We start from the raw sequence: 25,617 nt of genomic DNA on the forward strand, positions 1-25,617 counted from the left end.
AATACATTTTTATCATAATACAGCTGTTTTATTTATCCAAGAATTGTGCGATTCGTCCATTCCTAACCATTTCACGTAAATCTTGTCACCCTTTCGACGCAGCACCTTTTCTACGAGATACACGTTGGGATCGTCAACGCGCAGCAACTCGTGCTCGTAGAATCCTCCAGCGATCGGCTCGCCGCGCGAATCCTTTAACAGATACGTTACGGGATAAGTTCGTTGTATCTTAGTTATTCGAAAAATCTCTGTAGTCCAGTTGGGTGTGAAACCTTTCTCGAAAATCGTCTTAAATTTACTGACGCGTACCGGATTGGCTACTTTGAATTTCACCGGAGCCGCGATTTTTATATTGCTGTATACAGTATTTAAAAGTTTATCGGCAATTTTTGGAGTTACGTCGACAGGTCTCATACTTATAGTGCGATGTTTTCGCGTGTTATATTCCTCGACGAGTCGTGGTAACTCGTCGATCCACTTGTACGTTCCGTTTAGCGTGAAATACTTCCACATAAAATTTTTGAGTGTACGATTGAATCGTTCGACTATCGACGCTTTCATCACCGAATATGTCGAATAATGATTTACTCCGCGCTTCTTCGCGAAATTTCGCATATCGGCATTGTAAAATTCTTTTCCTTTATCGGTCTGCAGATTTTTCGGACACCTCTTAGAGTCTCGCATTATTTTAGATAACGCTCGAGTAACCTCATTCGCGCTTTTGCTCTTAAGCGGTACAGCCCATTTGCTTAATACGTCGATAACGGTGAGTATGTAGTTGTGGCCTTTGTTGAGTCTCGCGTAAGGACGCATCTCGACCACATCCGCTTGCCATAGGTCGTCGTACCCGCGCACCGCAACGCGACGACGCGGGAAGTTTCTTCTCGCGGGCGCGTGCAATTCCTCGACTAGTTTTCGTTTTTTGACGCTCATAATTCTCTTCTCTTTCTCTCGAGAATAACGTTGGATTGAATCTCTCTTTCGAGCGGCTCGCCGCTCCCGCTAATCTCTCTTTCGAGCGGATCGTCGCTTCCGCTAATTTTTCTTTCGAGCGACACGCCGCTCCCGCTAATCTTTGCCAGTTCTCTCACTCTTCCCGATAGCTCGTCCGCGTCTCTCTTCAATCGTGACGTTGAATATTCCAATTCTCGTATCTTCGTCTCGGATTTCACCGCGGAATTCGCCGCGATACGCGATTTTTGACTTAGTTCCCGTATTGCTTTACCTTGATTGAACATTACTTTACGATCGTTCGCGTTTCTCGTCGAGGACTCCGCCGCGTTGAGCGATATAGTTTTTTTCGCGACCTCGATTTGATCGCTTAAACCTTTGATTCGTTTATCTAAAACATCGATCCGTTTATCTAGAGCGTTAGCGCTCGTTTCTATTCTCGAAATGGAATTTTCCACAGCGTCTATTCGTTTACTTAGAACGTCATCGCGCGTTTTTATCTCGGAAACGAAACTCTCCGCGACGTCTATTCGTTTACCTAAAGCGCTATCGAGCTGAGCGAGTCTCGTGAACAGTAGAATGACGAGCTGCCCTGCCTCGTTCGTGTCTTTTCTCAATTGCGATGTGATTCCCTCGACGTAGCTTTTGCTTGTCGCATCGGCGTCCTCCTCAGGTTGAGCCAAGCGTTTTATCTTGCGCTCTCTCGCGTCGTACTCGATGGAAGAGCTTAGACACAGCGCGTTATCGAGCACGTAATTTCGCAGAGACTCGATAGCCGGACGTAGTCTTCCGGTTCTCGCGTCGTAGCCTCGATTTTTTAAAGGCGAGCCAAATTTGCTCACGGACATCGCGAATTCCGCGTACGACTGCGACGGTCATCCACGCGACAGTTCGATTTATACGATCGCTTCTGTTTCGCGAAGCTCCTCGATTATCGATAGAATCTCGTTTTCGTGAGCGTTGTTGCCGGCTCGACGCGAAGCGTCTAACAATCGCAGACGATCCACTAATTCGTTCGGATCGTCCCAATGGACGTAATTGATTTTATTGTTCGTGACACGCATAGTCGACGATACGCGACCCGCGCCTGTTTTTTTCGTGCCGCTGCTATGAATAAGCGGAGCGATAATGAATTTGTATTTGTATCCTTTATTTCCTAAGACAGATTTTTTAGCGTCATGATCACGTCTATGAGCGTTCGTTGTTAACAATATACTTCTGTATGTTAATTTATCTTTTTCTGTATATATGAGACTATTAGGAATTTTCATAAAAATTAATTCGTACAAACCGGGAGTACCGATATATTTAATCTCATCTATAAATATGGAATCATTCGCGTCTACGTCAAATCGCTTATCGCCGAGCATCGCACTTTTCTCGCCGATGTAAACTCCGTAAACGTGACCAATCTCGTTCGGCGCTTCTCCGCCGAGAAGAGTCCCCATATATTTTCGCCCTAACGGTCCTAGTCGACCGTGCGATATTTCGCGATCTTGAGAAATTCGCGAAATTTGTCTAACGGGTATTTCGAGCGTCGAGGGCGATTCGAGACTCTCGGATTCGAACGGTTTCATATTCTTCGGTTTCGTTTCGCGCGAATGGATCTCTTTCGACGGAACACTCGTTTAATGGAGTAGAAACGGCGTTCAATCGTCGTCAAACGCGTATTCATTTCGCTTTAGGTTTTTTCCAAACGGGAGTTAGTGCTTCGTCTTTCCATTTTTCCTCGACGCTCGTCGAGGGTGAAACGTCGATCGCGTCTTGTTTTATCGTTTCGCGCTTAATTTCGTTTCGCTCTATCTCGTCTCGCTCGGCGCGATCAGCGATGCGCCGCAGCGGTTCGACGATCGGTTTGAAACGACTCTCTATCGCGATCTCGCTTTCCATTTTTCCGGTCTTCAATGCTCTGTGTTTTTTACGAATCGATGCGCGCGTTTTAGCTATCTCTTTTGCTGTCTTTTCGCGTTCACCGATATCCGTCGAGGCCATTGCAACTTCTTCTAACTCGCGAGAGAGCGATCGACGCGTTCGACGTATTCGCGACAACTGATCGCTCTACGGTACAATGAAGTCGTTAAATCCTCGTCTGTATCTACCAGCGCGCGCGAAGCGCGCTATCTTTGTCGATCACTAAGGAACCATATTTATATCGCCAACACGCGCGACATAGCGCGTGAAAATTCTCGTACGACATATCCGTGTTCACGTGATCGTTGTATGCGTGACGTAAATTAGTACCATCCTGTTTAAAGAGAATTAACAGATTAGCGTTATCTCGAATCAAATGCTTCGGTATTTTAGCATACGTTTGGCACAGATAGAAGCAATCGACGTTCGAGTGTCGACCCATAGCGAAATATTCCCTGATAGTATTTTGTTTGTCGCACGCTACATCGTCGAACACGAATATCGAATTCGGGAGAGCTTCGCTGGGTGAAATAACGTCAAAGTTATTAGAAAATGTGAAATAACCTATATCTTCCATCGGTGTTAATAAATTTTCTAAATATTGATATTTAGGCTGCTGCAACGACTTTGAGTAAACATAAACGTTCTCGAAGCGTACGCCATGCGGACTCTCCAACAAACTTATTAATGCGTTTGTTTTGCCGCAACTAGAAGGCCCGCAAATGACGCAGCGAATAGCGCTCGGTAATAGACGACCGTGTCTACGCGTTTCTTTTGACGGTCGCGTTTTATTGTCGAGGTTCGTCACCTTTATCGCGATCGGTTGCCGCACGAAACGCATTTCTCTTGCTGCGCGCGTGCGCGGTACACTCGCGAGTAGTATAGGGGCCACTATAGTGAGACACAACAAACCCCCACTCCTCGGCCACTGGCGCCGACCCCCTGCTGTGCCTGTCTGGGGCCCTCCCCCCTAAGGGTGTCTGTGGAAAAAAAGAGTGGAGGGGACTCGTGGACGTCTACGAGGCAATTTTCCCTTTAAATTTTTTATTTTTTATTTTTTTTATTTTTTTTATTTTTTATTTTTTTTCGGACGCGTGAACATGCTCGGGCTCGAACCTGGGTCCTCCGCGTTTCCAGACAGGGTCCTAGTATGCTGGGCTAGCTGAAATCTTATTAGAATAAGGCTTAGATGTAGTATTTGTAGAGAGTAGCCCTCCGACATAGGGGACCCAGCGCTCTGATTGGCTTAACTATAGTGGCCGGCAGTTTGATTGGATGAGGAGCATTGTTTCTGAGTGAGAGGGAAAAACGCGGCAAAATAACACGTGTGTAAGAATCGGCAAGATGGCGGCCGCCGAGAATGGTGACGTCACGAGAATAGAAGGGGTCGTAAAAAGCAAGTCTGTGCAGGTAGCGATTACGAAGGTTTTAGAGCTTCATGACGGCGCTTAGACGAGGAGAGAAAGGATAGGAAAATAGTAAATGTTTTTATATAAGCGATTTAAAATAAAAATTTTTTATTAAATATTATACTTATGTTTAAATGTAAATAATAATTTCGCAATGTACAAAATTTCTTATGTGACGGAAAACATGTAAATTCGCTACTATATACATCGATAAAAACGAGAGTCGAGAAAGATTAGCGTTCTATTATTAATTTTGGTAGGAAGAGTCGGCTTCCAGGTCTGGAAGTTCATCGATGAAATCCTGGATAGCCTTTTCGAAATTATCATCCTCGGAAGACTGTGGAGAAAGTGAACGGGGGAGGGGAAACGGTGGATCGGGAGAAGGACGCTCAGGAGAATAGACAGGAGAGTAGCTGGGTTCAAATGAGTCGTCTTCATCGTCCGAGTCTATAAACAAAAAATAAAATTATATATATGTATATATATATATATATATATATATATGTATGTATGTATAAAATTTTTGCGTGTCGCCAAAAAAGTAATATTTACCCGATAACGTAATGACTTCGACGGTGCGACCAGGACGTCTTCGCGAAGGTCCTGCTACAGGCTCTTCTGCAGGACGTTTTCTCCGCATTGATTCGGCTCCTATATTCGAAATGGCGAGCATATCTATTTTTAACAAAAATAAAAATTTTATTAAAATAAAAATTAAAAATTTACATTTTTTTTTGTAATTGTTATTATTATAAGTGAAATATATTTACCTAACGCGCGTTGTCGATGGTAATGCATTAGAAGATGGGATATATAGGAGCCGATATCTTTATCCTCCTTTTTTTCCGTAGCTAGTCGGTATGCTATAATTTCACCAGCTATATTTAATAGGCGGACATCACCGCCAAAATGTCCCAAGCAAAACATTATCGCCAATGCATCACTTGAACAGCTGTTGGCGGCCTTTTTAAATAAGCGATAATTGCTTTCGCTGTCTTCCTCCGATATGCGGTCGAGATATTTTTTAATATCAAATCGCGGTAGAGCAACAGTACACAATAATGCGATTTTTCTTAAAATATTGGCGACACACATTTTCGTGCACTAGGACTTCACTTAACTTGACGTACAAAAAATTTCAAGAGGTGAAAAACTAATGTTGGATTTTTCATGGGAAATCAGAATTTATACATAATCCCCCCAGTGTTTTCCAAAAGGACAATAAAGTGGGGGAAAAGGTTTCCTTATTCTAGCACTGACCATTTTTAGTTATTTTCATTTTATGGCTGACTAATTCCCTTAGTTTCTATAGGGTTACGCATTTGCCGCACCGAAAGAAATTACGTTACCTCAACCAATGAAAGAATAATAAAAAACAGGTACTAAAAAGTTCAAGCGTTTGGAGCATTATACTGTAAAAGGAAAGAGGGTAGATGAAAAAAATTTAACAATTTAAGTAAAAAAACATCATACGTTTATTGATATTAATTTTACATAAATCAATATTCTTATTATTATATATAACTAAGATATTACAGAGGAGTACATCGTCTATAACGTATTACAATTCGAATTACATGATTAAACACGGCAACGCATAGCGTACAATGTTTCACTTGTTCCTTTTTTCGCGAAGAAAAATTTTACGAAATAAGTGTACGATTAAGCGATCGTTATGTTCACAATCTTCGGTAAAAAGACTAAGAAACCGATTAAGATCATAACCGTTGCACATATAATATAAAAATACGCAACTATATTGTCCACATGTTTGAGAAAAAATTCCTTGTAATTGTTGAATATTCCAACGATGAATGACGGAGTTTCGACGAAGTCAGAGGAGAAATCCGGGGTGCAAGGGTGGTATTCCGTAGCTGTCGAAGTATGTGCCAGTACCATGCTCGTCGAGGAAGAAGGCGACCCAATGTTCTCCAGGTCGATTGTGGTCATCCGTATTAGCGACGATGGCTGTCGACCTCGTCCACACCCTCGGGACTCTGTCGGCTGGATAAACTCCCGCATGCCTGGCATTGATGTGACGTAATGCTTGTAGAATTTCGCGAGAGTTCATTATTTTGACAAGGAGGCGAACGAACGAGCGGTATTATATATTCAATAACTTCGGTATTTACCTCCTTCGGTAGTGCGTCTTTGAACGTGCCGACTTGTAACGCTGAGTTTTCAATGTCGGCTTGTGTGGAGTTAGTAGTTGCTTCGAGCTTGTCTCTATCCAACGACGACGATAATTCAGATTTTTCAAATTTCTCTTCTTCTTTTTCTATTGATCGCTCGGATTTTTGCAGATTTTTTTTCTCTATTTCATTTCTATCGCGCGAAATCTCATACGCGCTACTGATTTCCTCGTCGTCGTCGTCGTCGTCGTCGTCGTCGTCGTCGTCGTCGTCGTCGTCGCAGACGTTTAAACTCCAATTATCCGGAGAACCACAAGTAGCTTGAGTACTAACTTCCGTATTGCCGTAGACGATATTATTTCGCTCGATCAGCCAATATTTTAATTTATATGCGTTGCGTAATGCGCAATGAAATATACCGAATTTTCGAAATCCGTGATAACCACAATATCGTCCACGCACTTCCCCCTCTGACAGATTTTTGAATGCGGGAGAAATATCTTCCAAATTATATATATTTCTGGAGAGTAGATTCCGCAAGTAGGTTTCTTTTTCGGCACCTCTGACGTAAATGTGTCGTGCCTGTCTTGTTATTTCACGTAGTTGCGATGTAAAATATTTCAGATTAGCTTCACCGTCGAACCATTCAATACCGTGATAATTTCGTGTAAGCCAGTTATTTTCATGTCTTACATTTCTTGGTAAATCGCCAAATGAATGCGGGGGCATCATAATCCAATGTCCGACGAATGGAGCATCAAGCGCGATAATAGCAACTTCCTTGGGGGTAAACTTCGCATTGGCATCGCGGAAACCTTGTATGTCGATGACTATATCCATTTTGCGGAGACTGGAGCGCACTCGACAGCACGGTTATAATAGTTTAAACTGCTCGCGAAGCGTCGACGTTCGTGTCTCGAATGAAACTGAATTCTTTTCTGTTATATTGTATATTTTTTGATATTTTATGCTCCTGGCATTTTGATCGAATGTGGAGGGGAGAAAAAGGAGGGAAATTTTCCGAGTATTACGTTGTAACAGTCAAATACTTGAGCGTGATAAATATCTATCCGGCAAAATCGACGATGACTTGACGAGACGAGTCGATTTCTATTACATTATCGAATTCGGCGTAAATAATACAATTAACGGTCTCAGTGAGAGCTTTCTCGAATCGCACTTCTAATCGCAAACTACCATGTCTTACGAGATTCCAATGCCCTGCGTAATTAGCAGACAGATCGGGCGTGAGATCAAAAGCGAATAACGTGTATCCCTTGGAATAATCGTCTCTACTTATAGAATTTCCTTCGTTCAAAAAATGGATGCCCGTTCCCGTGAAGAGAGTTTGATAAGCTTCGACGTAAAGCGGTTCCTCAGGCGAGAAAACCGGTTGTAACGGTCTACTAGGAATTTGCATACCGTCGACGTATAGCGAGAAGAAATTTATTCCGTAATTTTTGAAATTAAACGGATTTAATTTTCTATCACCATTAAACGCTTTATTATTAACAAAGCCGACTATTATCCTTTTCGGAAGTTGACCCAGTATTACATTATCTAAAGATTCACCCACAACACCACTGTGAATCGTAAATGTTTTAACTTCGACTCTCGTGAGCGGATATTTAGCCGTAACTTTACTCAACATTCTAGCATGCGCGAGTAATAATCCTGCGCTTATTTTCGCCCTTCTCACGAGTAAGCTCGCATCCAGTATATGAACTTTCGCCGATGAACCGTTACTGTCCATAAGACAGAACGAATCTTTCGAACGAACGAGCCTCAAGCGTACTTCTACACCGTTAATTAAAAATTTGTCTTGATTGAAAACGTCGCAATGGAGATGTCCTACGAGATCTAGCGCGCGCCCGCCGTGAATGTAACGCGCGCGTCTCACGAGAGCGGAATTTGGCGATTTTGATTCCATCGGTTCGTCCATTTGACCGGGTGTATCCGCGTCCCATAGACAGGAGGTTAGATGGGAGGTTTTTGCGGGTGAAGAATAATTTAATAACGCCTCGATGTACGCGCGGTACGCGTAAGCGTTGTTTGGAGGCGACACGAGCTTTTGGTTGAAATACACGTCGATCTGATTGAACATGGAATGAAGTAAATGATTTACGGGACCTATAGTGGCCGTGGCGGATGTGCCCGCAGTATGTCCCGTGGAATCGCCCGGTGTTTCTACGCGTACGCGGAGACTTAACATGGTGTGCGTGAGATCTAAATATTCTTCTCCGTGACCCGGAATGACGAATTCTATCGGAGAATCGTCCGAGAGCGAAGTCACGGGTTTGTAATGAATCCATTGCGAACTCTCGATACTTGTTTGCGTGGGAGGTAAAGAAAAGAGATCGAGTTCACTCTTTAAACACTCACTCGAATGCGTGTGAAGAAAGGACATGCTTATTTACCGCAAATTTTTTGTCGTCGTTGTAATTCTCACTGTTAGTTGCGTTTAGAATATACGCCGTTTAAGAAAATATGTCAGATACGGTGCGCTTTCTAGCAGTTTTACGCCGTTTCGTGGATGTTTTAAGTCTTTTCACTGTTGGGCGCTTTTTTCTTCTCTTATTTTTCGATGTTTTTGTATTTGCTCTTTTTTTCCCTCGTGTCTGGCGCTTTGACGAACTTTTCCTACGCGCCTGGTGTCGTCTACGTAATGTCGCGGATTTAGCGATGCGCCTGTCGAGCCCGCCGAAAGGAAACTGAGCTACATGCATTTTTGCATCCGACTTATAACCTGAGCCCTTCATCAGACTACTTATTTTTTCTTTAGCTTTTCTCTTAAGATTGTCGCGCGATTCTTCAAATCGGTGCTTAGCCGCTACTTTAAACGGCATATTGTTTTCAACATCTTCGATTATATTAACACCGGCCCGTAAAGCTTCTTTCCCCACAGCCCGTACCCCTCTGGTTAAATAAGGCAATACACGTCTGAACAGTCCTCCGAGAAAACTGCCAATACCGTGCCCTCGTTGATAGGGCGATCCGACGAAAACTCGCGGAATTCCACCGCCACGACTGCCGCCGTTTTGTAACCCGTCGTAATACGTCGAATAATAATCCATTAACGTTTAATTTTTTATTGCGCTCTCTAATTATTATTATTATTATTATTATTATTATTATTATTATTATTATGTTATCTACTCGATACGTCTAAAGTGCAATGTCACTGTCAGCGTTCCAAATTCGAATGGTATACTCTGTCCTAGTTGATCTCTTATATCTATCTCGATTGTGCGAAAAGACGTTTGACGCAGAGCAATGTATTGAGTGTGCGAGAAATGCTTTATTTGAGTAGACGCGAACGCGTAATCATTTCCAACATCGAGTGCGACTATTCGCAAAAGAGGAGATTGCACATCGCCGGTAATATAGGGCTCGCAAATATCGCAATAGACAAAGAGCTTGTCGGGAATACCGCGTAACAAACTAGCTGGTTCGCCGGCTATTATTACTCGTTCACGCGGAAATACGTAAAATGGTGATGTATAAATTTCAACATCGTCATAAATCCAGGCGGGTAAAACGCCCGATGTACCGGCATTATTTTCAATTTTATCATTTTTCTCATCGCCATTCTGTATATCGAAGGCGGTTTCGCTAAAAAGCCATAACGGTAAACGCTCCACAACACTAGCATTGAGCTTATTGTGCGTATCGAAGCCGAGTATTCGGCAAAGTTTTTCGGAAAAATTTACATAATGAATCATATCACATTTCATAATGTCGCAGGAAAGTTTCATAATAACTTTGCGGCCGATAATAGCTCCAAATTGCCAAAGGATATGCGAACCCACGGATTTTGCAGAGTAATTCACAGCTTCTATAATATCGTGCAAACTTGAGTAAATACCCGAAGGTATTTCAGATTTCTTAGCGATGATTTTCTTTTTTTCGGGGCCTATCGTGAATTCTTGAATATTTATAAATCTTATGAATCCTTCTCCAGGGCGTATATGAAGAAAGCTAGTCGGAAATTGAATCTCCGTGAGCGCTACTTCCCAACGTCCTTGCAAGTCTATACGTTGAGGCAATTCGGTAGTGAAACATGTGGTTTTATTCTCCGGAAAAAAACGCATACTGCTATTACTAGGGAGAATCATATAAAATCCTTCCTCCCTCATTTTTGATTCAAAGATTTTAAACTCGAAGCGGGTATCCAAGAATCGAATTTTGAAGGATATCCTTGCCAACTAACTAATAATTGTTTATTGTTACCACGCCCCCTACTTTTTATCACACGTTCGACGATAAATTCTTCTTCTCGCAAGTTTTTAACAACAGATGCTAATTCTTGTTCGTAAAAAATTCCGTCTATAACTTCGTCCGCTAAATCGCTTAATTCGTATACGTGCGGTTTTCTCCATTCGAGAACACGGTGAATTCGAAATATTTCTTCGCTCCACTTTGCCTCGTATCCTTTCTCAAAGGCTACTTTTGCTCTACTGACACGTACGAAATCGCCCACGTTATATTTAGGCTTTTGTCCGCGATTCTTTTTCTTCGCCCCATCGCCGTTGTCGTTCCAACGACGATTCATATTTTCACGAGCGCTTCGCGCATTTTCCCTCGTAACGACTGCAGGTTGCATTTTGATGGTGGAATGCCGAGTATGATTGTAAGCGCGAACGATATCCTGCAAAACATCGATGTAGCGTCGCGTATTTTTGTGCGTAAAATATCGCCACATCCGTTCCTTGAGCGTTCTATTAAAGCGTTCCACTATAGCTGCTTTAATATCAGGATTACGCGCTACACGAAATCGAATATCTTTTTCTTTTAAGAAATTTTGTACTTGCTGAGCAATAAATTCTTTACCTTTGTCGGTCTGCAGGTATACGGGTAGGCGCTCTTTGTTTCTCGAGAATATGCGTTTAAAGGCTTTTACCACGCAGGCGCCTGTTTTGTCGCGTAAAGGCTCTACCCAAACGAATTTACTAAGCACATCGATAACCGTTAATAGATATGAATAACCGTCATTATAACTCTTGAGATTACGAATATCGATCAAATCGGCCTCCCATAAGTCATCGATATTTGTCACGTTATAATGTAAGCGTGGAAATTTTCGACGTACCGGACGATGTAACGTGTATGCGTCTTGCGATTTAAGCCAATCGATGACCTCGTTACGTGTGAATTTCGGTTTAGCGGCTCGCGATAAATTGGTCGTCGCCGAATAGCCGGCATAGTGCGAGGGATTGTAATACAATTTTTCGAGCTCCATCATTCGAGTTTGCTCCAGTCGAGCAATCCTTTTCTTTTCTTTGTCGGAGAATCTGCGTAGCTCGTTAATGTTTTGTCGTCTTCGTCCTCGTCGGCGGATACAAATAGCGTATCTCCTTCGCTCGTTTCGTCTACCTTACGGCTGTACGACTTTGAACGCTCGGTCGAAGTTTTCGGAGTGGAACTTCCGCGCGGAACCACGTTTTTAATACGATGAGATCGGACGAACGTATATAATAAATCATTATTTCCTATGAGATTGGAAGGAGTACCTATGTTGTGCAGTAATCGAGCAAACTGAATTCTTCCGGTTGCTTTAAATGTTTTTCTCTCGCGTATCGCGTCGTTTATAAGTTCCGCGATATTCGAACCCGTTACGACGGCGCCGTCTATAGTTACGAGTCCTCGTCTATCCCAGCTAATCTTAGATGTCGGAATATCGATCAAGTATTTTAATATCGCACGCGCTTTGTCACGATAAGATTTCGGTACACTACCGAGTATTTTTTTGATCATTTCAGCCGATTGCGCGCGTTTTTTCCCGAAACTACTGCTACTACTACTAGCGCTCCCGTCACCGCGGTCGCTGCTAATTAAAGCTGACGTTTCCATAAATTCGTTATCGTCGATATCCAAATTCGTGGCTTCGTTCTGCTCGTCATTAATGTCCTCGTCGTTATCCTGCTCATCCTCGCGTAAGCGTTTTTTAGCTTCCCGAGCAAAGTGAAGATAGCGTTGGAATACTTCCTTATACAATTTCCATCTTTTGTCCTCGTCGACAGGAGTCGTGAGGTTGAGAATACGCCACATCTCCGCATCGAGTCGCGATAAAGCTGTTCCCGGTGTTCGTACTGAATTATTATTATTATTTACATTTTCCGCATTTGATATTCCAGTATTTTTCTTCGACGAGTTATCAGTCATAGCAATAGATGTCATTTCCGGTTGCTGTTGCATTCGCTGCATTCTCTCAAGATTTTCGGTAGATATCAAAACCATTTTCTTAGCTCTCTCCATTGTTCAAAATACAGCTGATAACACTTTCCTTTTTTTATTATCTTTCCTAGAATGTATGGGCTGTATAGGATTGTATTTTTCTTTTTCATTCGCCGATAATCCGAGATAATATAGCCCCTAGTATAGGTCCGATAAGATAGGGTAAAAATCCACCTTGTTGTACTAACAATTTTCTTTTAGTCTTCCAATTACCTTGTTTTGCCGCAACACGCCGTAGGGCCGTTTTATGTTTGGCTAATCGCTTTTTATCGCTACAACGAAGCGGTACGTTACCTTTTAACGTATTGAAAATGCACTCTTGAATGCACTTTATGAGTTTATTGTCAGCGGCACGTAAGAATGCTGTTCTTTGATTTTTTTTCAAATGACACAAAGTTTTTAAAAGACATATGTTTCTCTCTCCGATAGACCGTCTAGCATGCTTTATTGCACTATTCGATGACGTCAGCTTTTTATCGGGATCTTCTTTTTTCACCATTACGCTGTAATTACACGACTGACAAGTTGCGAACGGGAATTTTAACCTTTATACGCCCCCACTTCTATTGTTCGATCTGCGCGGAATGTAAGCGTAATGCAGCGTATCGTCGGGAAAGATACACGTACGAAAGCGATATTCGTCTGGAGTCGATTGTTTCAAATCGAGCAATAAATACCCGTGAGGTCTCGATGTAGCGTCATAGTAGGCTTCTTCCATAAATTTTGGATCATCGGGATATACCTGGCGCGCTAGATGACGTATTTGAGCGCGATCGCGTGGATTTTTGAAAACTACTATGTAATTCGCGTTGAGAGATATGTCACGCTGCCCGCGCCCTTGATGAAAGAGATTTTGTGAGATGAGTATAACACTGAGATTTTTATGATGACTTCCTTTGGTAAACAGATCTACGATAGCGTCGCACGACGAAGATTCCCTCATAAGATCGTCGATTATTATTAATTTTGGCGAAAGCGCATCGTTGGAATAATCTTCCGGACGCGGTAACCCCTCGCGAAATTCGATGATATTTTTCTTCGATTTTATCATAGCATTATTATCGTAACCGGTTTTTTGTGTTCTTTTCTCTTCTTCTTCTTCTTCTTTTTCACGCGCGTCGCATTGTAAACGCTGATACGCATCTTGCCACTCGGCGTAATAAAATAAAATTCTCTCGAATCGAACATCCGACATGACGGATAAATGACGAAGAAACGTTTTCACGAAAATTGTTTTTCCACACCCCGTAGGCCCGCAGACGATCGACGTCCAAGGATGTTTCCACCGTACATCCATTTTGCGAAATGAACGATTTGTCGTTTACGCGCGCTCTCATAAATAAAAAAGTAATCAGGAATATTTAATAACAATAACAAAAATACGTGCATCGAATATGTTTAATATGCAGATATATGTTGAGAGTAATAAGCTTATCCGCGCTCCGGAAGGCCCACCGCGGCGGCCGCATGCTCGCGCTAGCGTTTCCCGGCACGTGAACGAGCGGAAAGCACCGCGGTCGATTAGCTGATAAGTAGCCGCGGGAACGATGCTAATAAGCGTATTCGCGGGAACGCGCTCGCTTCAGCGTTTTTTGAGCACCGTTGCTTACGAGCTTATAAACGGTGCTCTGTGAACGCTTAAGTTAGAAATAAGTTGCTCGTTTAGCGTTCAACTAACATTTGATATTATTTTTGATAGAATGTTCTATGCGCAAAGTAAAAAAGTAAAGGAAATATTAGAGAAAGGTAAAGGAAAAATATAGTCTGTGATTTTTAAGGTGGGAAAAATTTCATATTTATTGATAATAATTTTTTATTTTTTATTTTTATAAAATTAACAATTACGATTTAAAATTATACGTACAATTTCATTAAAGCCGAGCGAAAGTAATTCTTCAAATACAATATTGAAATATATATCTAAAAAGGTTAAATCTCTTATTTGCGTTTGTACATTGCGTTCAATTTCTTGAAAATTATCACTAACCATGAGTTTTATAATTTCACGATTTATGTAAGTCGTTGGGAGTTTTAATTCTATCTCGTTCGTTAAGTAATTGGCGCAGGTGTTGACGGCGTCAGTGATGGAAACTAGCTGTGACAATCGAGCATCCACACATCTTGTAATATTTTCCATGCCGAGAAAAGTTGCTTTCTGCATCACAATAGCGACGCTGTGGGTTTTTCGTTTCTTCAAGGGCGGCTGCGCTTGCTCCTCCGTCTCTCCATTACTCGCGGTTTGTTCCACATTTTCCTTGTAAGTCACTATCACAGCCCGCGTCCCGTAAGCGGTGGTGAAGCCGATGGAAATATTGTTGATGATAATCGGACTTGGTTTGGTTTTTTGATTCTCACTCAAGTACAGTCCTATCTGTTCCATGTTGAGCTGAAATTGTTGCCAGGTGACGGCATCGAGACAAATTCCGTCCGCATAATTACCCGTTAATTTAACAATTGGCGCGAAATAACCTTCGTTTGTTGCTTGCAAGCCCACATGTAGCTTCTTAGTACACGATGAATTAAGGGCATACGTTGTCGATAGTAATAAGTATCGCTGTTCGTTTCTTCTATCGTTGTCGAACTTGCTGTCCGATTTGCTAATATCGCAAACGTGCGTAGATTTAACAAAATCGGTTAGATTTTTTTGATCACTGGAAACTTCTTTCGCGGCAGCCATTGTTATTACTTTTTGAATAAAACTGAGAGAACACCAGGCAAAACAATGCCGAATTCTTGTAACGCAGCCGAAATGAAGACTTCGTACGGGGAAACTCGAATGAAGGATTTACATCTTCTCGCGCTACTTATATATCGAAATATAAAGAAAAGTGGGGGAAAAGTTTGTATAGACAATTAAATAACAGGAAAAATCGTGATTTTTCATGTTCAATCTTGTTCAACTGACTAAAAATTACGCGAAAAAACATCTAGAATCATCTAGAAATTAGATTCGTTACAAGAGAAAAATTTTTCTCTAAACTTTTTTTTTTCTCTAAATACATTTACAATATGTTATAAAGCGTAAATAAATGTTTATCGTCTGTGTAATAAATTTTTATAGATTGTATTGTAAGAGATTATATTGTAAAAATTTTATAAAGGAATAATTTTCTAATCGACATAATCCCGTCTCTTCTACGAAAATTTTTAAAAACGTTTATCGCTACAAAGCTTTTACTTTAGGATCGCTATAACAAAAGTAATAAAAGTAAGTAAATAAGATAGTAACGTGATAAAAAATAAAATATTTTTTTGTCTACTTTATCGGCTTTTTGGAAAACAGGGATTCTTTTTGTCGACGTTCTTTTGCCGGCGTTCTTTTGTTTTCTTCGAACTAATCTAATCTAACTACCTAGAAAGGAAAAATTTTAAATCTTTCAAAGACTTTTCCTTTTTGGAAAAAAGTGGGGATATGTGTTTAAATAAATTCTCCGTGCCGAAGTAAAAAAGGTAATTTCGAGTTCGACATCATTCGAAGTAACGCGAGTCGTTCCGTGGAAAATAGAGATATCGTGTATTTCGCGAGCAAGTGGCAAAAATGGCTGGACTTAAAGAGCTATTAGGTAAATGCATAATTATAGGCTCGAATTTGTCGCCTGCGATAAATAGCGAGCGCTATTTATCAGTGTTATCGGACGAATCGGCAGAAATAAATTATTCAGTTTTTCGGGCATTTGCGTGTGCTAGTTCGAATACTATACTCGCTGTGCTATATAGACTAGGCTATTTTGGCAATTATGCCGAGTTGTTGCATATCGCGGGTGAAATAATAGAAATGCGCGAGGCATTTGACCACGAGGAGGAGGATGCAGACGGCCTTATAGCCTTCCTGCTATCAAACCATCGTGGAAACCGCTTAAACGGTAAGCAAAATGTTTTTATTTATATTGTACAATTGTATTGTAATCGAATACGATAGACAGGAATTAACTAAAATTTTCAAAATCATAATTTGTAGATCGCAACACGTCTGCGACTGATGGGCGAGAGCCTCCCTCTCAGCTTCGAAAACGTCCGGCTGAAGAAGAGCTCGAAACAGGAACTTTGAGTAAGTTTCGCATAAAAATAAAATAAAAATATTAATCTTTATATACTGTTTCTATATTCAATATTGATTGATAAAATATTAAATTTTAGGAAGAGCACGTTCTGCCGAAAACGATAGCGAAGCTGATATCACGGCATCACCTGGTGAGATACAAAATTTTGAAAAGAATAAAAATAACGTAGATGTAATTTTTATTTTATTTATAATTAAATTTTTCTTTTGTTTCGACAGTGCAGAGAGGTGGTGGTGGTGGCCAAAATGAAGAAGCGACTCCTGAAGAACGAGTAACGCAACTCTGTAATAACGAGGGAGTAACCGATGAGGATGAGAATGAAGAGGAAGTCGTCGGCGAAGAACGCTGTAATCCCTCGTCGGAGACCGAAGATGGTGAAGAAGAGCCGGAGGTGGCGGAGGAACAGCAACGTCATGAGGTCGGCGTTATTAATTTTAATTACGTAGATTTATTGACGGAAAATATGCGGCAATTTAGGAGGTTCGGCATAATCGGGAGAGAAGCGAGTTTCGCGATACGACCGATACGCGAAGGCTCGAATATTTATCACACATTAGAAAATGCGTTTCGCGAAATTCACGCGTATGTTTTAAATTTATGCGAACCGGGAGATTATGCGGGGATGACTTTCCATTCTCCGAATTTATCTCAGGGCCCTGCTGGATTATCCTTTCGTCTGGCTAGAGACATATCGTATGATGATATCTGGAAACTCGTGAGTTCAGTAGCGCAGAGTGCTGGGGGACTCGATATCGCGGAACACTTTAACATTCGTGTTTTTAATATCACAGTTCCTTCGGGTCGCGGACGTGTTAAATTAACAAACGAAGACGTTGTGAAGCGCTCAATAGTAACAATAAATAATTCCGACAATTTATGTTTTCCGCGCGCTCTCGTAGTAGCGCGAATTTACTGCGAACGCGGTAACTTACGTACGGGTGCGTTACATGAAAAATGGAATAATATAAGACACCCGCATTCCCCGCTTCAGCGTGAGTTCGCATTACAATTAACTAGGAACGCTGGTGTTACGATAACTGAAGAGGGATGTGGAATTCCGGAAATCGATCGCTTTCAACGATATCTCGCAGCTGATAATATCGCAATTGTAGTTTATAATTTCAGTACTTTCGGGCGCGGTGAGAAACCGATGTACGACGGTATCGCGCTACTTGCTTCTCTCGACCGTGAACCCTCGTTACGCTTAAATATAATGTATTATGAGCGTTTACGCCATTATAACCCTATTATAAATTTAAATGCCGCTGTGGGTTGTAGGAATTATTGCGAGCCGTGTAATATAGGTTATCGGAACGATAAAACGGGTCATCGCTGTCCAAATAAATGTCCGCGGTGTTTCACTGTGCCGTCGTGTAAGCAGTCCGAAAGTATAAAATGCAACGTGTGTAATCGGGCATTTTTCGGTAAGAAGTGTTTCGAGCGTCATCGCAGCGTAAAATCGTACGACGGTAAATCAACTGAAAGTATCTGCAATGTCGTGCGATTTTGCGACGGATGCGGACGCATCGTTAAATTTGGTGCGAGACACGAATGCGGTGTTTCTTACTGCAAATTATGCCGTTCACCAAAGCCTGAGAATCATTTGTGCTACATGCAGCCTCTTCGACGTGATAATGATTCCTCTACCGTACCGTCGTCTTCATCATCGACAATGGCTCCAGCGATGACAGTTACGCGAAGCACAGAAGAGAGCACAGAATTTGACGGTAAAGTGGCAAACGATCGTGCATGTACGAGCAAAAAAGAGCGTGTAGCATTCGTATTTTACGATTTTGAAACGCGACAAGACGAGTCACTCGAAGGTACGTCGAACGTAAAGAAACACGTTCCCACTCTTTGCGTGGCACAACAAATTTGCGAAGCGTGCGCGAAAGAAAATAATTTGTCCGCGAGGTGCCGATGGTGCGGGGTGCGAGAGTTCGTATTTCGTCATGATCCTGTGAAACAATTCGTCGATTTTGCAACGCGTACGACAAAATACTTCAAGCAGATCATCTGCATAGCACATAATGCGAAAGCGTTCGACGCGCAATTTATTTTAAAGTATATTGTTGAAAATCGTAATAACTTAGAACCTAAATTAATATTAAACGGCACAAAGATCGTGGTGTTAACGGTAGGACATACGAAATTCATCGACAGTGTTAATTATATGCCGATGCGCTTATCCGAGTTACCGAAGGCTTTCGGATTACAGGATACGTCGGATAAAGGCATTTTTCCGCATTTGTTTAACACTGTCGAAAATCAGTCATATGTCGGCCCCTTGCCTGACGCTCATTATTATTCTCCGGAGACAATGAAATCGGAAGAGCGCGAACGCTTTCTTGTATGGCATGCTGATATGCGACAAAAAAACACCGTGTTCGATTTTCAACGTGAGATCATTCGTTATTGTCGTACCGACGTTGATATTCTTCGACAAGCGTGTATGGCGTTCAGAAAAATTTTTATTGTTCGTGGAAATGTATGTCCGTTCGAGGAATGCACGACAATTGCTTCGACGTGTATGACTGTTTTTCGGAAAAACTTTTTGCAACAAAATACGATAGGCGTCATTCCAACTGGCGGATACAGAAAAGCAACCAATCATTCCCGTAAAGCTCTGCAGTGGTTGATATGGAAGGAACGCGAGCTCGGACATTCTATAAACCACGCAGGGCGCTCGCGCGAATATCGTACAATCGACGGCACGCTCGTCGATGGATATTACGAAACGCCTGATACAGAGACGCCTCAACGTCATGTGCTACAATTTCACGGATGTTTTTGGCACGGATGCCCGTCTTGCTTTCCTATGAATCGCGATAGACCACTTTCTACATCGGATTGCAAGGATACGATTGACTCACGTTACGAGCGAACTCTCGCAATCTCGTGGAGACTTCGACAACGGAAATACTTTGTAATAGAAAAGTGGGAGTGCTCTTTCGATCGCGATATGCGAGATAGTCGCGAAATGCGTGAATATCTCGAGAACCATCCGATGGTGGAAACGCCTCCGCTCGATCCGCGCGATGCATTTTTCGGTGGACGCACGGGAAATATTGTGACGCGCTATGAGGTTACAGGTATGGAAAAAATACGTTACGTGGACGTATGCTCCTTATACCCATATGTTTTAAAAACAGGTGCTTTCCCGATCGGTCATCCTGATATTTATGTCGGCGAGGAATGTTCCGCATTAATCGGGAGGGCACCGAATTATAATTTTAATACGTTCGAAGGTCTCATACGGTGCAAAGTACTACCGCCACGTGATTTATTTCATCCTGTACTCCCATATCGCACGCAGGGAAAATTGCTTTTTGCATTATGTCGCAGTTGCTGTGAGACATTGTCGCAATCGGCCTGTACGCACAACGATGCTAAGGAACGCGAATTCGAGGGTACGTGGGTGTCCTGCGAATTACGCAAGGCCGTCGAAAAGGGCTATCACGTGACGGCTGTAAGTGAGATTTGGCAATATAAAGTTAGTCAATTCGATCATACGACCCGTCAAGGTGGATTGTTCGCCGAGTATATAAATACATTTTTGCAACTTAAACAAGAAGCCAGCGGATGGCCGAGCGAATGCGGGGAAAACGACGACGATGCTAAAGAAAGATATCTGCGGGAGTATGAGAAAACCGAAGGTATCGTTCTTGATAAACGTAACGTCGCTCGGAATCCCGGCTTACGTTCTGTCGCGAAACTGTGTTTAAATTCTTTTTGGGGCAAATTTGGTCAGCGGTCCAACTTACCTAATACCGAGGTCGTGAGAACGCCGCAACGTTTTATAGCCTTACTGACAAGTGCCGAGCATGAAATAACCGACATATTACCCGTAAATGATGAGGTAATATATGTTTCATGGCGATTGCGACAAGAAGCTGTTGTTTCCTCCCCGCTAACTAATGTCGTGATAGCGGCGTATACGACGGCACAAGCTCGTTTAACGCTATATTCGTATTTAGAGCGATTAGATCGTCGCGTTTTGTATTACGATACGGATTCATGTATTTACGTGAGCAGCGGTGATCCGAACGAGTATGAACCCCGTACGGGGAATTTTCTAGGCGACATGACCGATGAACTCGAGAGCTACGGGAGCGGTAGCTATATCGAGGCGTTCGTGTCCGGTGGTCCGAAATTTTATGCATATGTTGTACGCTCACCAGACGGTCGAACGCACGAGGCATGTAAAGTTAAAGGCATAACCCTAAATTACGAAAATTCGCGGTTAGTCAATTTTAATAGTATTAGGAATTTATTGCTAAATAAAGAGAGAGTACGAGAAAATGAAGAGAACGAAAAAGAATTGGCAGGAACATCGATAAATCTACGTTTTAGAGCAATTCGTCGCACCGCGTTTCATGAGATCGTAACACGGGACGAAACTAAAGTATGCGAACCTGTATTACTAAAACGTAGATTTATCGATAGTCATTGTTCGTTACCATACGGGTATATAATAGAACGCTAATCTTTCTCGACTCTCGTTTTTATCGATGTATATAGTAGCGAATTTACATGTTTTCCGTCACATAAGAAATTTTGTACATTGCGAAATTATTATTTACATTTAAACATAAGTATAATATTTAATAAAAAATTTTTATTTTAAATCGCTTATATAAAAACATTTACTATTTTCCTATCCTTTCTCTCCTCGTCTAAGCGCCGTCATGAAGCTCTAAAACCTTCGTAATCGCTACCTGCACAGACTTGCTTTTTACGACCCCTTCTATTCTCGTGACGTCACCATTCTCGGCGGCCGCCATCTTGCCGATTCTTACACACGTGTTATTTTGCCGCGTTTTTCCCTCTCACTCAGAAACAATGCTCCTCATCCAATCAAACTGCCGGCCACTATAGTTAAGCCAATCAGAGCGCTGGGTCCCCTATGTCGGAGGGCTACTCTCTACAAATACTACATCTAAGCCTTATTCTAATAAGATTTCAGCTAGCCCAGCATACTAGGACCCTGTCTGGAAACGCGGAGGACCCAGGTTCGAGCCCGAGCATGTTCACGCGTCCGAAAAAAAATAAAAAATAAAAAAAATAAAAAAAATAAAAAATAAAAAATTTAAAGGGAAAATTGCCTCGTAGACGTCCACGAGTCCCCTCCACTCTTTTTTTCCACAGACACCCTTAGGGGGGAGGGCCCCAGACAGGCACAGCAGGGGGTCGGCGCCAGTGGCCGAGGAGTGGGGGTTTGTTGTGTCTCACTATAGTGGCCCCTATACTACTCTCGCGTGAGGCAGGGCGAGACCTTTTTATTTATATACGAATAGATCGCCATCAATCGCGCAGTAGCGAATTGCGCGCGGTGAATTGAGATGTTTATCTTACTAATAGATGGCGACGATATTCTTGATTTCACCACCGATCAATTGCGGTATATTCCGAAAATAATTTTACTAAAGCATTTCGGTCGCTACGTAAAACGATTGTGGGAGAAACTGCCTGAATACATAAGAGTGGATCCGGAAGTGCGGCGCTACCGTCGATGTCTAGAGCATTATAATCGCCCTTGGCAACGAACACACATCGACGGTCCGGCGCCGCTTGTTAAAGATTGCGGCGAATGCAATTCGCGAAACAGCAGTACGGTGTGAGTTATGGCGCTGGCTTGTTGAATAGAGCGATAAACGCGCTCCCTTTCGAACTACATATACCTGGATATCAATGTTGCGGGCCGGGTACTCGTCTCGCGAAACGACTCGCGCGAGGCGATCGAGGCGTCAATCCTCTGGACGCGGCCTGCCGCGAGCACGATATCGCGTACTCGCGGAGCGGCGAGCTCGCTGATCGACACGTCGCCGACCACGCGCTCGCCAAAAAAGCGCGCGAACGCGTCACAGCTAAAGACTCGACTCTCGGCGAGAGAGCCGCCGCGGCGGCTGTATGGATGGCTATGAAATTGAAGACAAAACTTGGAATGGGTACAACGAAAATCAAGAGAAAAAAGAACAAAAGGAGAATAATTGCTACGAGAAAAAGAACGCTTCCGATAGCGAAACGCGGCGGCTTTTTACCCCTGCTACCGTTATTGGGAGCTCTCGGTTCTTTGGCCGGGGGAGCGGCGGGAATCGCGAAAGCGGTAAACGATCGCAAAGCAGCGCGACGACAGCTGGAGGAGTTGCAGCGCCACGATCGCGCGATGGAAGGTCGCGGTTTATATCTCGCGCCGTACAAACGCGGGAGTGGCGTGTCCTCAACGAGAAGAAGAGCTAAAAAAAAACTTCGCGTAAACAGACGCTAGAGATCCTCCCATCCGTCGGAGCAACAACGAACGAACAATTAAATCGCGCGGCGATACTCTCGCGCGTACCTCATTTTAGAGGTGTGTTTATGCGCAACGCGCTTCCGTCGCAAGCGCGCCGCGATGAGAACGGCATTGTGAATTTAGACGACGCATCCGGACCGGGTACTCATTGGGTGGCGTACGCGAAAAAAGGGGACGACGAAATTTACTACGACGGTTTCGGCGATCTTCGTCCTCCGCGCGAACTTGCGCGTTATCTCGGGCGCGACGCGAACATTCGATACAATCGTCGCTCCGAGCAGACGCGATCAGAATATTTGCGGACAATTGAGTCTTCGATTTCTCCGAGAAGTCGATTGGAGGAATCGTCGACTATAATATCAACCGTTATTCGTCGATCGAACGCAGTTCGATCGCTCTCGCCGATCATGTCGCTAACTCTCACTCTTTCCGAACGAAGCAGTATTCTCGCGGCGAGTTATTTTCCGCCTCTCGATTTAAACGACGACGATTACGAATTAGGTTTAACCAATTTTGAAACTTATAATACGATACCGAATATAAATTCCACAAATAATAAATTTTACTTCGATAATAATGACGAGATTATCGCGATTCCAGTAGGATCTTACGAATTAAGTGCTATAAACGCGTATCTAAGAACGGCGGTTCGTCATAAACGACGAGCGAGAGAGGCAGAACGAGAACGCGAAAATGAAAAACCGGAAACAAACGATGACGATTACATATACAATGTTGATGACGATTATTTCGAAGACAATGAGAATGGCGATAAAAGTGAAAATTCTATAACGCTTCGCGGTAACGATAACACTATGAGAAGCGAAATTAAATGCGCGTATCGAGTAAATTTCACAAAACCCGATAATATCGGTTCGCTCCTGGGTTTTTCGTCTCGTGTATTACAACCGAATAAATGGTATGCATCCGATAAACCAATAAATATTATGGCCATTAACCTTATTCGAGTAGAGTGTAACGTCACAACAGGAGCGTATCATAACGACAAATCCGCGCATACTATATACGAATTCGCGCCTAACGTTCCACCCGGATATAAAGTGTCGGAGATTCCAACGCAGATCATTTACCTTCCGATCATCGCACGGACCATTACCGATATAAACGTGCGTGTTGTGGACCAAAACGGAAAATTGATCGATTTTCGCGGCGAAGAAATTACGATTCGTCTACACGTGCGACGAAAACGGTAGAGAAGCGCGCGATGCTCGTAGTGAACGGATCGAACGCGAGAAACGCACCCATTATCGCTGTCGCGTCACCTCTAAACGCGGAAAAGAGAAGAAAAAAGGGAGGAAAACTAACCGCCGCCAACGAGATTTTTCTGCGCTCTTTGGGTTTTGTCGTGCCGAGGACCGCTTCTTCGTAAAAAGCGGAATGTGCGACATTCTAAGTATCAGTGGGGAGCCGATCTTCGACGATCGCATCGTCAAGATCGAAACTCACACGTACAACCCTTACGCCAATACTACGTTTGGAAATAGCGATGAGATACGAATTCCTATACAACAGCAAGATTTGTATATGTTACCTTGCGACAGTTTTCTCTACGTTGAGGGCAGACTAGAGTCGAAGGAAGCATCGAGCGCGCAAGGGGAAATCGCATCGGTAACGAGATTAGTGAACAATTGCGCGGCGTTTATGTTCGAGGAAATTCGTTACGAGCTCGATGGCGTGGAGATCGATCGACACAGAAACGTTGGAATAACGAGCACGATTAAGAATTACGCGTCGCTGACGGTCGAGAGAAGCAAAATATTAAAAAACGCTGGATGGGACTTATTAGCGACAACTCATTCGTCAATCGGTGATTTTAATTTTTGCGTACCTCTTAACGTGCTATTAGGTTTTTGCAAAGATTACAAGCGCGTTGTGATCAACGCGCGACACGAGCTTATTTTAATACGAGCGCGCAACGATAACAATTGCGTTATATCGCGCGAAACGCAAGAACCTAAAATCGTTTTGTTAAAAATACAATGGCGAATGCCTCATATAGTATTGAATGATGTTAATAAATTAAGATTATTGCGCACGTTAGATAGTGGACGATACTTGAGCGTCGCTTTTCGCTCATGGGATCTCTACGAGTTTCCGCTTCTACAGAACACGACCAAACACTCGTGGGCCGTTAAAGCGGCGACACAACTCGAGAAACCGCGATACGTTATCTTCGCGCTACAATCTGGAAAGAAGAACGTTCTGTCCGAGGAGCCTTCTTTATTCGACGATTGCAAATTAACTAATGTCAAACTGTATCTTAATTCCGATTTTTATTCTTACGACGACATGAATCTAGATTTTGATAAACATAAAGTCGCCGTGTTATACGATATGTATTCGAAATTTCGAAAAACGTACTACGGATGCGAAAACGACGAAACGCTCTTAAATCTAAATAAATTTTTAACTCACGGCCCACTCGTAGTCATCGACTGTTCTCGACAGAACGAGTCGATTGAAAGCGCCACTGTGGACGTTCGCATAGAGTTCGACTGCAAGGAAAAAAATCCCCTCTAACACCACAGCTTACTGTCTTATTATTCACGATCGAGTGGTAGAATACAATCCGCTCACTAACGTTGTGCGCAGAATCGTGTAAGCGC

The 25,617-nt window shown here is 42.7% G+C and overlaps 6 protein-coding genes across 6 annotated transcripts; 2 read left to right on the plus strand and 4 right to left on the minus strand.

Annotated features, from left to right (window-relative positions):
* Positions 1 to 12: 12 nt before the first annotated feature.
* LOC138939021 (uncharacterized) lies at positions 13 to 1,799 on the minus strand. Its single transcript, XM_070306467.1, has 2 exons — positions 995 to 1,799; positions 13 to 827 (listed from the first exon to the last, which is right to left on the minus strand). Exons 1-2 carry the CDS (start codon positions 1,797 to 1,799, stop codon positions 13 to 15), a joined length of 1,620 nt encoding a protein of 539 aa, XP_070162568.1.
* Positions 1,800 to 6,226: 4,427 nt separating this feature from the next.
* On the minus strand, positions 6,227 to 7,243 carry LOC138938511 (uncharacterized). The gene has a single exon (XM_070305555.1). It carries the CDS (start codon positions 7,241 to 7,243, stop codon positions 6,227 to 6,229), a length of 1,017 nt encoding a protein of 338 aa, XP_070161656.1.
* A 226-nt stretch (positions 7,244 to 7,469) lies between these two features.
* Positions 7,470 to 8,810, minus strand: LOC138938512 (uncharacterized protein F54H12.2-like). The gene has a single exon (XM_070305556.1). It carries the CDS (start codon positions 8,808 to 8,810, stop codon positions 7,470 to 7,472), a length of 1,341 nt encoding a protein of 446 aa, XP_070161657.1.
* Positions 8,811 to 9,555: 745 nt separating this feature from the next.
* Positions 9,556 to 10,539, minus strand: LOC138938513 (uncharacterized). The gene has a single exon (XM_070305557.1). It carries the CDS (start codon positions 10,537 to 10,539, stop codon positions 9,556 to 9,558), a length of 984 nt encoding a protein of 327 aa, XP_070161658.1.
* A 5,422-nt stretch (positions 10,540 to 15,961) lies between these two features.
* Positions 15,962 to 21,184, plus strand: LOC138938514 (uncharacterized). The gene is made up of 4 exons (XM_070305559.1): positions 15,962 to 16,500; positions 16,596 to 16,685; positions 16,775 to 16,828; positions 16,917 to 21,184. The coding sequence occupies exons 1-4, from the start codon at positions 16,176 to 16,178 to the stop codon at positions 21,182 to 21,184; spliced, it is 4,737 nt and encodes a 1,578-aa protein (XP_070161660.1). The 5' UTR covers positions 15,962 to 16,175.
* Positions 21,185 to 24,388: 3,204 nt separating this feature from the next.
* LOC138938515 (uncharacterized) lies at positions 24,389 to 25,531 on the plus strand. Its single transcript, XM_070305560.1, has 2 exons — positions 24,389 to 24,818; positions 25,053 to 25,531. The coding sequence occupies exons 1-2, from the start codon at positions 24,389 to 24,391 to the stop codon at positions 25,529 to 25,531; spliced, it is 909 nt and encodes a 302-aa protein (XP_070161661.1).
* Positions 25,532 to 25,617: the final 86 nt, after the last annotated feature.

This window comes from Polyergus mexicanus, unplaced genomic scaffold, assembly GCF_030449975.1.
Source record: "Polyergus mexicanus isolate NDT 795.1 unplaced genomic scaffold, iyPolMexi1.0 SCAF_13, whole genome shotgun sequence".
NCBI classification, from domain to species: Eukaryota; Metazoa; Arthropoda; class Insecta; order Hymenoptera; family Formicidae; genus Polyergus; species Polyergus mexicanus.

What these genes read in the sequence shown, in the direction of transcription:
- LOC138938515 (XM_070305560.1), top strand. Translation starts at nt 24,389, where the DNA reads ATGTGCGACATTCTAAGTATCAGTGGGGAGCCGATCTTCGACGATCGC. An exon ending in GACAACTCATTCGTCAATCG is followed by an intron (nt 24,819 to 25,052) that starts GTGATTTTAATT and finishes TGCGCACGTTAG; the next exon opens with ATAGTGGACGATACTTGAGC.
- LOC138938511 (XM_070305555.1), bottom strand. Translation starts at nt 7,243, where the DNA reads ATGGATATAGTCATCGACATACAAGGTTTCCGCGATGCCAATGCGAAG.
- LOC138938514 (XM_070305559.1), top strand. Translation starts at nt 16,176, where the DNA reads ATGGCTGGACTTAAAGAGCTATTAGGTAAATGCATAATTATAGGCTCG. An exon ending in TCGTGGAAACCGCTTAAACG is followed by an intron (nt 16,501 to 16,595) that starts GTAAGCAAAATG and finishes CATAATTTGTAG; the next exon opens with ATCGCAACACGTCTGCGACT. An exon ending in TGATATCACGGCATCACCTG is followed by an intron (nt 16,829 to 16,916) that starts GTGAGATACAAA and finishes TTGTTTCGACAG; the next exon opens with TGCAGAGAGGTGGTGGTGGT.
- LOC138939021 (XM_070306467.1), bottom strand. Translation starts at nt 1,799, where the DNA reads ATGTCCGTGAGCAAATTTGGCTCGCCTTTAAAAAATCGAGGCTACGAC. An exon ending in AAGAGAGATTAGCGGGAGCG is followed by an intron (nt 828 to 994) that starts GCGAGCCGCTCG and finishes ACCTATGGCAAG; the next exon opens with CGGATGTGGTCGAGATGCGT.
- LOC138938512 (XM_070305556.1), bottom strand. Translation starts at nt 8,810, where the DNA reads ATGTCCTTTCTTCACACGCATTCGAGTGAGTGTTTAAAGAGTGAACTC.
- LOC138938513 (XM_070305557.1), bottom strand. Translation starts at nt 10,539, where the DNA reads ATGAGGGAGGAAGGATTTTATATGATTCTCCCTAGTAATAGCAGTATG.